This window comes from Mobula birostris, chromosome 1, assembly GCF_030028105.1.
Source record: "Mobula birostris isolate sMobBir1 chromosome 1, sMobBir1.hap1, whole genome shotgun sequence".
Classification (NCBI taxonomy): domain Eukaryota; kingdom Metazoa; phylum Chordata; class Chondrichthyes; order Myliobatiformes; family Myliobatidae; genus Mobula; species Mobula birostris.
In genome coordinates, this window is record NC_092370.1 from 143,243,036 (window position 1) to 143,255,481 (window position 12,446).

The 12,446-nt window shown below is 40.9% G+C and overlaps 1 protein-coding gene across 8 annotated transcripts in view; it reads right to left on the minus strand.

Annotated features, from left to right (window-relative positions):
• Positions 1-12,446, minus strand: part of LOC140200139 (TPR and ankyrin repeat-containing protein 1-like) — a 152,534-nt gene that overhangs the window by 78,218 nt on the left and 61,870 nt on the right. For all 8 annotated transcript variants that reach the window (XM_072263029.1, XM_072263010.1, XM_072263039.1 and 5 more), the window contains 4 exons: positions 8,535-8,675; positions 4,187-4,354; positions 3,915-4,088; positions 22-267 (listed from right to left, as the gene is read on the minus strand). In XM_072263029.1, the coding sequence (XP_072119130.1) occupies positions 22-267; positions 3,915-4,088; positions 4,187-4,354; positions 8,535-8,675 (729 nt within the window). The remainder of the gene's footprint in view (positions 1-21; positions 268-3,914; positions 4,089-4,186; positions 4,355-8,534; positions 8,676-12,446) is intronic.

The window sequence follows — 12,446 nt, forward strand, 5'->3', positions numbered from 1 at the left end:
TACTTTTTAAAAAAACCTTACCTCCAAAATCTATTAATTTTTGCAGAATTATTTCTTTGTTGTCATGCTGGTTAAGATTGCACATAATTGTGCAAAAATTCAAATCTGAAAAGTCGTATCTCAAAACAGTTTCTTTGCTTTGCATTTCATTAGATCCCACATTCAGTAGGCGCAAAGCTTCATCCCATTTACATTTGTGAAGAAGTTGCTTTATCAAGTTGGTTACAAATTTAGGGTCCATGTCAGTTAAAGTGGCTGTGCTAATCTCTGAAAAACAAACACAAATTATACAAATGGTTTAGATACAGAACGATTTTGCAGATGACAACAGAAAAATTGGTTGTGTTGTAGACTGCAATGAATGTTGATTATGGCTATAGAAGGATACAGCTAGGTGGAACATTGACAAATGGAATTTAAACCTAATGTGATCATTTGGTGCTACCCTCTGGTGTTTGCTCGGTGGAAGAACAAGCTGTACCAGGGCAATTTACCATAGATCTACACTATGGTTATGCCACTCAAGGACTGGGGCAATATTATCATTCCATGGATGCTGACTGACCTGCTGAGTTCCTCCACCATTTCCTATGTGTTGCTTTGGACATCCAGCATCCGCAGGCTTTCACGTGTTAATATTATTATTTTATTTTCCTTGCGACTGTATATTTTTTTTCTGAGATTGTAACCATATGTGCTATGTGCAGTGAGCTGTTGGTAACGTATTTTGCACCTTGGCCCCAGAGGAACAGAGTTTCATTTGGCTATATTCATATATGGTTGAAAGATCACTGTGAGTGGTCCAATTTACTCCAGGTGTTTCCATCACTGGGAAAATGAGGGGTACATTTATATTGTGAATGCAGTGGCAAAGTGAAGATCTGCAAGCTAATACTTGGGTATCTCCACAGCACCTTTGCAGTGACCCCCTGACGACCACCACAATATATGCTGCTCCTGGATCCACTGTCCCTAATCCAATGGCAGTTTGCCTCAGATCTACCTATTTCATCAAATACCATAATTTTGGAACCCCTATTGTACCCATGTTCAACATTACCTCATCCTGTCACCATCCTCTACCCAGAGCCATCCTCACAACATATTCCTCTCATTATACTTATTTCTCTTTGACTTACTTGCTACATTTTTTTTTGTCTAAACTCCTTCCTTTCCCAGCCATGGAAGAATAAATACAGCACGGGTATATCTTGACCACAATGTCCACCCATCTAGTCCCAATTTCCTGTGTTCCACCCACATCGTTCCAAGCCCCACCTCTCCATGTATCTAACAAACTTATTTAGAAGTTCTGTTCAAAGTATCCCAACTGCTTGCATCATGGTCTGGTATGGCATTCGAATTGAAAGAAGCTGCAGAAAGTAATGGACTCTGCCTAATACATCAGAGGTATATTACTACCCACCCTTAACAGCATCTACACGAGGCCTCAAGAAAACAACATCTATCTAAAGATCAACACCATCTGGACCTTGCCATTTTCTCTATAGCTACCATCCGGCAGGAGGTACAGAAGCTGGAAGTCCCACAACACCAGGCTCAAGAAGAGCTACTTCACTTCAACCATCCAGTTCTTGTACCAACCCAGCAAAGCCTTAATCACTACAGTTCAGCAATAATACAACCATGTTGCATTAAACAGGCATTGTTTACTTTTACAACACACAAAATGCTGAAGGAACTCAACAGGCCAGGCAGCATCTATGGAAAAGAGTACAGTCAACATTTTGGGCTGAGTCCTCATCTCTTTTTCCTCCAGTCCTGCTAAAGGAGGAGGGAGGAAAAGATGGTGACGCATGCAGCGCGCGCGGCCGTTCCGAATGATATCGTATGTGTAACTAGGGGCCGTGCACAATCCGGATTTGATGGAGACAGCCGTGAGAAGCGCAGAGGAACATCTGGAGTAACTTCTGAAATGCCTGCTTCACTGCTACTGCGCGATCGAGAATCTCCAGAGACGAAGGCCCCAAATCCTCGGCTTTGCATATCGCCTGTTGCCAGGGCCGAAGCGCTTGGCAGAGATGGTGCTCGGTGTCTGGAGGTGGTCGGAGGCTTGGAGTTTTTCAGACAGACCTGGAGTTGGACTGCGGTTGGATGCTTCCAGGGTGCTGCACCGGCAAGTTGGCGGTGCTGGAGGTTTACCATCTGTGTGAGATGATGGGACTTACGAGAGACTTTGAGACTTTTACTGTGCCATGGTCTGTTCTTATCAAATTACGGTATTGTTTAGCAATGCTATAATGTTATAATTATGTGGTTTTTGTTAGTTTTTAAGTCAGTTTGTCATGTGTTTTTCATGATATCATTCTGGAAAAACATTTTATCATTTCTTAATGCATGCATTACTAAATGACAATAAAAGGGGACTGCGTGTCCTCATAATCATAATCTCCTTCATTTCTCCTCCCTCCATCCACCCCAAACACCCCTGGCCACCAAAAATACAAAGGATTGCAGATGCTGGAAATCTACAATACGAACACACAATGCTGGAAACCTTCAGCAAGTCGGGCAGCATCTATTAAAATGGAAACAGAATTAACATTTCAGATCCCAGAACCTCTGAATTATTACATCACCTTTTTCTTACTCCCAGCAAAATTGCTGTACTGTTCAGAAATACTGATGAGTGCAGGTTAAAATCAGTCCATGATATCCACCCTTAGGAAACACACACATACAGACAGATGATTGCCACAGGAGTCAATCTCAGTTCAGCAGCTCATTTGAGTAAGGAAGTGTGTAACATCCATTTGGTTGCGAGCAAGGCCTCCAAATCAACAGTTTCTTCTTCCTGCAATGTCAGCCCAACACGCCATTTAGGAATTTCTGTGTGTATGTTGGATCACTTTGATGTCCACATCCACTGCCCAAACCATGTTTCCTAAATGGAATCAAATCAATCTAATCCTCAGCAATCCTGACTCCCAAGTATTGATGAAGGGTTCCGGCCCGAAACGTTGACTGATCATTTCCACGGAAGCTGCCCGACCTGCTGAGTTCCTCCAGCGTGTTGTGAGTAGTGCAGATAATGGATTGACTTCATACAATCCTATTGCTGATTGCATCCTGCAACTCTTCATTTTCATTGCAGTATTCAAGATGATCGTCGATACCCTCAAATTCTTCATAGTTCCTAACTTGAAGTAGTGAAATTGCTCCATTTTCACTTCCGGGTGTTAATGGCATCTCCAAGGCTCAATGCTTGAAACCGCAGAGAACACTACAGTTCTGAATTGTCTTACTGCTTATTTCTCACCAACAAAAATCACTGCTCTCTGAACATAAACGCTATTTAAAAACAGATCACTCTAAGCACGGTGTAGCATCTAACAACCGCACAAGTGTGTACGACTGAAGCTAATAAGAACCTGTTTGCCCCAGTTAAGCGACATAGTCTCCCAAATAAACAAAGGGAATTCTAGCAATGTTCTTGATTCGTTTTTGTTCTTCAAAAGTTGGCTTCTTTAATAAGCGGCTTCCCCAATCAATTGATGGCCCAATTCATCAGAAACTACTGCATATAAAAGGTGATGTCAAGCACAAGGGCAAGTAACCGGGAGACCTCAGACTAGAGCTCTTTCCTTAACTGCAATTGATTCTCAATCTCCAACAACAATGAAATCGGGTTACCACGCACAAAAGAATTCAAAGTTCAAAGTATATTTATTATCAATGTATGTATGCTGCATACAACCTGAGAATAGTCTTCCCACAGACAGAGTTGAAACAAAGAAAACCATGGATCCCATTTAAGAAAACAATCAACCACCCCGATGTGCAAAAATAAATTGTGCAAATGGGAAAAAAAAAAGCAAAAAACCACAGAATACATAGATCAACTAAAACTACTTGCTCTTTGACATTTATTACATTTGTAAAGGGAAGCATACCTGTCTGTGTGGAGAGCTGTTGCAAAAACACTTGAACTTGTCTTTGGGCTAACAAGTTTTTGCATGGCTTCTCTCTGTCAAGTGAGTCACAAAACTGCTTAAGTTGTGCAGCAGCCTCCTCCAATGTAACAACAGGGAAAGCAGACATACACTCCTCCACCTGGCTTGCTGTTTCTACATAAATCATTTTAAAAAAAGTAAAAAAGAAAGTAAGTACTGCATTTCCACCCATTTTTAAGTGGAAGAGTGTCACCCATGCAGCATGTTGATACCTTTGAATGCTGGGTTTGCTGAGAAAGCTGTACAGTGTTCATTGATCAAATCCACTGCTACAATGTTCTTATTTTTCTGCAGATAATCAACTGGAAGCTGGTTTAGTCTATCAGGAATGCTGGGATCAGCTCCTAACTGTAGAAGAGTGCGGACATCTTCAGTCTGACCTACAGCAAGAGAAAAAGGGTTTGGGAAAAGTGAACATTTCATAAACTGAGACACAATAGATTTCAGATGCTGAAATCAGAGGAACTCAGTGGGTTAGGCAGCCCAGTAGCCACTGGGATGTTGAGGAACAGACTAGGAAAAGCGTTAAAAATAACGGTCTTGTCACGTACGAGTTTAACTTCACCTTTATGGAATGAGACCTCCCCAGTGCAAGAGGTTTAGGTGGGGCAGAATTTATTACATGCATTCAAGTGGGTTACTTAAAACAGCTGAACGGTAGGGGTGGGGGAGAGCAGATATACTGGACCTAGGTGGTTGAATGATTGACATTTCGGTGGGAGAACATTTAGGAAATAGTGTCATAACCATGAATAAGGAGAAGCATTGGAGAGTATTAAATTGGCACACTGCAAGAGTATTAAGGAGGAACAAAGGAGAGTCCACTGGGAACAGCTGGACCAGATCTGAGTACACAGAGTACAAGACAGGTATTTTCCAATAAGAAGGAAAGATAAGAATGGCAAGGTAAGGGATTCTTGGTTTACAAGACAGGTGGTGAAATTAGTCAAGAAGAAAAAGAAAAGCATATGTAAGGTTTCGGAATTAAAATCAAACAAGGAGCTTGAAGATTATCAAGAGCTGAACAAGAACCCAAGAAGGGAATTAGGAGAGCCAGAAGTAGCTATAAAATATCCTTGGCAAGCAGGATTAAAGCAAAGTTCAAGGCATTCTACACCTCCAAGAAGGTAACTGTGGAGAAGGATAAAGGAGGAAGAAGCGTGCTTGGAGGCAAATGTGGATGAAGTCCTAAATCAAAACTTTGCATCAGTATTTACAAGGAGGAAAGTGGAGGAGAGTCAGGTAAGTGCGGAGTGTGCTAATATGATGGGACATTTTTGAAATTAAGGGACAGGTAGTGCTGGGTATCTTGAAGAACATTAAGGGGATAAGCACCCAGGACCTAAAGTGATAAACCCCAGTCTATAGAGCGAGGTAAGGGATGAGATTGTTGAGGCTCTGACCAAATTCTTCATGTCCTCTCTAGTTGCAATCTCAGAGGAGTAACGAGTAACTAAAGATCCATCGCTTAAGGAGGGAAACAGGGATAATCCTGGTAACCATAGACCTGCAAATCTCAAGCCTGTGACAGAGGAGCTGTTGGAGAGAATTCTTAGGGATAAAATTGATGAACATTTGGAGACCCATTGATTAATTAGTGACAGTCAGCATAGCTTTGTGTAGGGCAAATCACATCCAATGCACTTTTTTGAGGAGGTGGCAAAACGATTGATGAAGATAGTAATGCATAGTTCACAGTGGCTAGCATTTGTATTCAGAATTTCTTTGCCCTTGGAAGACATAGAATGGTATTTATTCTGGCTGGAGGACCATGACTAGAGGTGTTCCACATGGATCTGTACTGGGACCTCTGCTGTTTGTAGATATACGTAAATGACCTGGGTGAAAATAAGGATGGGTGGTTAATAGGTTTGCAGACAATACAAAGACTAGTGGTGTTATGGACAGTATAGAAGATTGCCAAATGATACAGCAGGATATAGATCTATTGCAGATATGGGGATGGAAAAGTGGCAGATGGTGTTTAAGCTTGCCAGGAGTGAGGCGCTACTCTTCAAACGTAAGAATGTAATGTAATGGAAGATCAAATGCAAAGGACAGTTAATGGCAAGACCCTTGCACCTCCTGCTTGATGGTAGCTGTTAGAAGATGGCATAGCCCAGATGGTGGGGATCTTTGATGATGGCAGTGCCTCCTGTAGATGCAACTGATGGAGGGGAGGGATGTGCAGCATCCACTTCTCTCTGCAGCTTTTCATGTTCTTGTATATGCAAATAGCTGTAGCAGACTGTTATGCAGTCAGGATACTTCCAACAGTACATTTGTAGATATTTGTTAAGAGTGTTTAGTAACAAGCCAAACCTCTTTAACCTCTTAAGAAAGTAAAGATGCTAATGTGCTTTCCTTATGATTGCATCTGTGTGACAGACGCAGGACAAGTCATCCGATATGTTAATGCCCAGGAATCTAAACCTGACTCTCTTCATCGCTGATTTCCCAATGTACACTGGCACGTTCGCCCTCCTACTTTTCCTAAAATCAGGAAATTATTAAGGTGGACAGTCAAAAGTTATTTTCCCCAGGGTAAAAAAAAAATGTCAAATCACAACAAGATGCTGGAAATCCAAGATGCTTAAGGGTCTTGGCCCGAAACGTCGACTGTTTAATCTTTTCCATAGATGCTGCCTGACCTGCTGAGTTCCTCCATGTTTGATGTACAGATTCCCCTTACACTGTAGCAGGGTCCATTTCTTGGGAGTTGTCCGTAACCAAGAAAGTTCATAAGAAAAGATTTCATGTCAGAAACATGGTTACAAACAGAGTTCCCAGGTAACAAAAGACACTTGCAGCCATGCAGCATCCAGCAAAGTACACTTTGCGCGTTCATGTGTATGGCTTGTACATCAATCACATGTTCATAACCTGGGCAGGCCCTGCACAATTGTGCTCTAGGCCTCAATTATGATTAACATGGTTCCAGGTGCTTTACTGACTACTTTCTCAACATGCCTTACTACTTTTAGGGGTTTATGCATATATACAACCAGAATTCATTCAATATGATCTTCCCTAATTCTAATGTTAAAATGTATCACTTCATTACCTTCTATATGCTATGATTCAGTTAACCAATCTATGACAATTTGATATTATATTTCCAGCGGTTTACCATGCTTCCAAAATAAATGTCATCTGTCAATGTGTTAATATTACAATACACATTGCACACACCCAAAAAAAAGGTAAAATGTCCCAGCAATAATCCTTGGGAAACATCAGTTTTTCAGCCAGAAAATTGGTAGACAATCATTTCTCACTTCTGTCTGCTTCCCACCTATTTGCTGACCATACCCCTATTGACTCCATTTCCAAGGTTTCAATTTTGCTGACCATCTTTCATGCCCATTTTTATCAAATGCCTCCAAAAATCCATGTAATTAATATATAGTCCAGTTCATGAATTGACTTACATTTATTTCCTCAGTCAAACTTTCAACAAAGTTCTCTTGGCTCTACTTTGGCAACACCCCAAGTATCCATACTTTGTAATTTCCTGACAATTAAGGTTAAAGCAAGGTTCTTTTGTTACCATGGATGTTCTCACATTCTCTCCTTTTAAGAAAAGCATTTCAACTTTTACTATTCTCCAGTCCTCTGTTCTAGGCTTTTTGCTCTCTCCACCTCACCCTCCCTCAGCAACTTTGGGTATATTGGCTTCAGGGAAAGCTAGAAAATGAGGAAGAATTTGTCTTTGTCACAGTCACTGACCCAAAAACTGTACTACAGTAAAATCCTTTGATAATTAAATTTGCCTATGACCCATATGCAAATGTTTTAATGCTCCAGCTTCTGTTGTCTCACCCTTATTTCACTCAGTTTTCTCTTTTCCCTTACCCGTTTTCATATCTTTAACTCCTTGCTAGTTGGTTTGTAGATAATAAAAGAAAAATGACAATAGGTCTGTTAACCCTTGAATTACCTCCTGCAAGTAGCAGTCAAAGTGAATAAACTCTAGCTGGTACAATTCAGATTACTTTGAATATTTGAGGAGTGTCATTAATTTTATAATGGATCACTCAGTACTGTATTCCATGAAGAGCATTTTAACTAGCCGCAACACCGTCTGGTATGGGGGAGGGGCACTGCACAGGATCGAAGCTGCAGGAAGTTGTGAACTCAGTCAATTCCATCATGGACACTAGCCTTCCCAGCATACAGGACATCTTCAAGGAGTAATGCCATAACAAGGCAGCATCCATCATTAAGGACCCCACTGCCCAGGAAATGCCCTGTTCTCACTGATATCAGCAGGAAGGAGATACAGTAGCCCGAAGGTACCCACTCAAAGATTAAGGAACAGCTTCTTCCACTCTGCTATCCAATTTCTGAATGGACATTTTCTGTAAATCAGTTTTTATTATGTATTGTATTGTACTGCTGCTGCAAAAAATATTAAACCAGATTCTGATTCAAACATTTTAACACAGCTGTCACAGTCTTAAACACATTCTTCATTATATATACTTATAATTATCAACACTATCTGAAAAATTTGAAAAACTGGCATGTTTGTATACCACAGTACAATTTACTACTTACAATTCCGACTATATCCATTTGCCATTGTGTGCCAAGAAGCCACTATATGTAAAAGAGATTGGCCATCTTCATCCTGGTGGTTAATTGTGTCGTTCAGGGATGGTTTTTGATTTAGAATCCACTTAAAGAGTTTTTTATCATCTATGATGAAAATAATAAAACAGTAAAATAGCAACGGGACAGTTAGCTTTCTACTTGCTCAGCTACTGTATCTGCACAGAAAAGTGGTGAGTTATTACAATCATGAGTTAGATGACAATGTTTTGAGAACTTCCCTGGTAAGTGTGAGAAATCAACAAATGTCATTAAAATGCTGACCATTAATGCTCCTCCTTGTCAAAACAGAAATGTTAACATCTGAAAATGGCACTCGTGATAATAATTCAGTATTTCAATTGAAAGATGTTCTGGGATAAATTGTGAAGGAACAAAATTGTTTTTTCATGAAAAAAAACACACTAACCCAAGAGATCCTGCAAGGCCAGAATTTATTCCCTGTTTTCTATTGTTTTAGTACAGCTGTGCACAGGCCATTCAGCCCACAATATTATATATACTTTGATATATGAAATGTCCTTCTGTGTATCATAGAACAATAGAGTACAGTTTGGTGCACAATGTTGTGCTGACCGTGTATCATCCATATCCCTCCATTCCCTTCATATTTACGTGTATATCTAAAAGCTTGAAAACTCCATCAAAGTGCTGCCCCTGGTAATTATTCCAGGAACCTACCACTCTGCATTAACACCCCCTCCCCCCCCGGTCTTAAAAGCATGTCCTCTGGAGTTTGATGTTTCTATTCTGGGTAAATTCTTGGAAGATTCTGACAGTCTATTCTTTCTTTGTCTCTCAAAATTTTAAAGATCTCTTTCCGGTCAACCCCTCAGCCTGCAACACTCTAATGAGAATAACCCAAATTTACAGTTCATGCCCTCTAATCCAGGCAGCATTCCAGTAAACCTCTCTTGCACCCTTTCCACATCCTTCCTAAAATGGGGCAACCAAAATTGCAGGCAATAGTCCAAGTACATCCTGATTAAAGCTTTATATAGCTGCAACATGACTGCTAATCTACTATACTCAATGCCTCTATTAATGAAGGCAACCATACCATACACCTTCATTACTACCTAATCCATTTTCATAATTTTCAGTGAACTCTGAACCTGGATGCAAAGATCCTTCCGTAGCTCAGTACTATAAGAGTCTACCATTAACTATATACTTTCTCTTTTCATTTGACATTTCCAAAATATCCCCAACTCCTATGCCTCTGTATTCTCCCAAAGAGCTTGCCTACCAATCACCCAGATTATCTAGGTTATCCCTATTTGCATACTTCAACATCTGTTACTCTTGAGTGTTCCAGGACCGAGCCTGTTACTATTGAGTACACAGAGATCTTTGTCAAAGCCCCGGGAATCTCCTCACTTGCTTCTTTCTGGAACATATGCTATCAGAACCTACTGATTTATCTAACTTAAGGCTTTTCAGAAAACCCAGCACCACATCCTCCTTAACCTCAAAGTCTTGGCACATCAGCACATCATACTGCTTTCACCATCCTCCAAATCCTTCTCTTCAGTATACACCAACACAAAGTAATAACTTAGTAAATCAGCCACATGCTGACTTCAAGCACAAATTCCCTCCTTTATCCTTGAGTGCTTGCACCATGTCCTTTTGCAATGAGCAGCTTAGTTTGGCATCTCTTCAGTGCATCCAAGAGGTATTCTTGAGACGATATGTGCAGAGTCCAACCAGAGGAAAAAACATACTGGACACTGTTTTGGGAAATAAACCAGGGCAAGACTTGATAGGTGAGCATTCTGTCTCAGAGAATTGCACCAAGAAGATCTTTCTAGAGGGTGAACCCTCGCAAGGCATCAGGCTCTGATGGTGTACCTGTTAGGGCACTGAAAACCTGTGCAGCCCAGTTCCCATGTTTCAAGTTCTAAAGGACATCTTCAACTTCAGATTGTTGCAGTTGGAGGTTCCTATCTGATTCAAATGGGCATTAAGACACCCAAGAAGAACAAAGTAAGCTGCCTCAGTGACTATCGCTCGTATTTCCTCTGATGAAGAGCTTGGAAAGGTTGATCATGGCTAGAATTAACTCCTGCCTAAACAAGGACCTGGACACACTGCAGTTTGCCTACAGCCACAATAGGTCTACAGAGGATGAAATCTCACCGGCTCTCTACTGGGCTTTGGACCACCTGGACAATGGCAATACTTGCATCAGGCTGTTGTTTATCGATTATAGCTCAGCATTCTACATAAGAACATAAGATATAGGAGCAGAAGCAGGCCATTCGGCCCTTTGAGTCTGCTCCACATCATCATCCTCTCAGTACTAATCAAATAAGTTTTAAAACCTAGGCTTCTATATGTATCTCTGCAACTGGATTCTTCCTAGACTTCTTCATTAGGAGGTCAATGTGGATCAGAAAATAATATCTCTTTATCACTAACAATCAACACAGGGCATACCACAGGCATGCACACTTAGCCCATTGCTCTACTCTCTCTATACCCACGACTGACATGGATAGGCACAGCATAAACACCATCTATAAATTTAACTGCTATCAGCAGAAGTTACAATAGAGACATGGAAGCATACAGGAATGAGATAGATGGACAGGTTGAATGGTGTTGCAACAACCTTGCACTTGACGTCAGTAAGACCAAAGAAGTTGGTCTGGACTTCAGGAAGAGAACACACACATCAAGGGGTTCAGCATTAGAAAAGGTGAACAGTTTCAAGTTCCTGGGTGTCAACATCTCCAAAGATCTATCCTGGATGCAAAATATTGATGCAGTTACAAAGAAAACATGTCAGCAGCTATATTTCATTAGGAATTTCAGGAGATTAGGTACGTCAACAAAGACTAGCAAATTTCTGCAGGTGCTGTGGACAGCATTCTAACCAACTGCATCACCTTCTGGAATGGAGGGGCCAATGTATAAGATTGAAAAAGTTGCACTATGTATTTTACATTATACAGTACTGTGCATATATATAGCTAGGGTGCCCAAGACTTTTGCACAATACTGTATTTGTCAACTTGGAGTTGAGAGCAAGTTTGTAAATCTGGCAGCCATGGGAAGGGTGTGGGACAGGTGGCAGAGAAGGAGTGCCAAGGGCAAGGGGTGGCACTGGTACAGATACACCCAGCTCTGAGACACCAGCCAAGGTCATTGGATTCCAGACAACTGGTTTATTGATCATTTCAGAATGTCTGTCTGGTGCTTCCCACTCCCTCCCCTCTCCCTTCCCTTTTTCCCAACCATGCTTCTCCTCTCCCTGCCCACTTCCCACTCTCAGTTCACAATTAAGACCCATATCAGGTTTTATCATAACTTACATATGTCATGAAGTGTTTTTTTTTGGCGGCAGCAGTACAGTGCAATATATAAAATTACAGTACTGTGCAAAAGTCTTAGGCACCCTAGTCATATATATGTGCCTCAGACTTTTGCATAGTACTATGCATACATATTTCTGACTGTAATTTATAGTATATTGTGTGTATTGTACAGTAGTACTGCCAAACCAAAAAAAACATTCCCCACACAAGTCAGTGAAGATAAATCTGATTCTGACTCTGATATTGGTACCAACGTCATAGGTCGGAAAAGGGATGAGATCTTGAAGAGTGAATATAGGGAGCTATGATAGGAGGATGAAAAGCAAGACCTCAAGGGTAGTAACTCAGGACTCTGCCACACGCCAGTGAGGGTAAAAATAAGATGATTTGGCAGATGAATATGTGGCTGAGGAAATGGTGCAGGGGAGTATGGTTTTAGATTTGTGAATTGAGATTGGGATCTCTTCTGGAGAAGATATGACCTTTATAAAAAGAACGGGTTACACCTGAACTTGAGGGGAACCAACATCTTTGT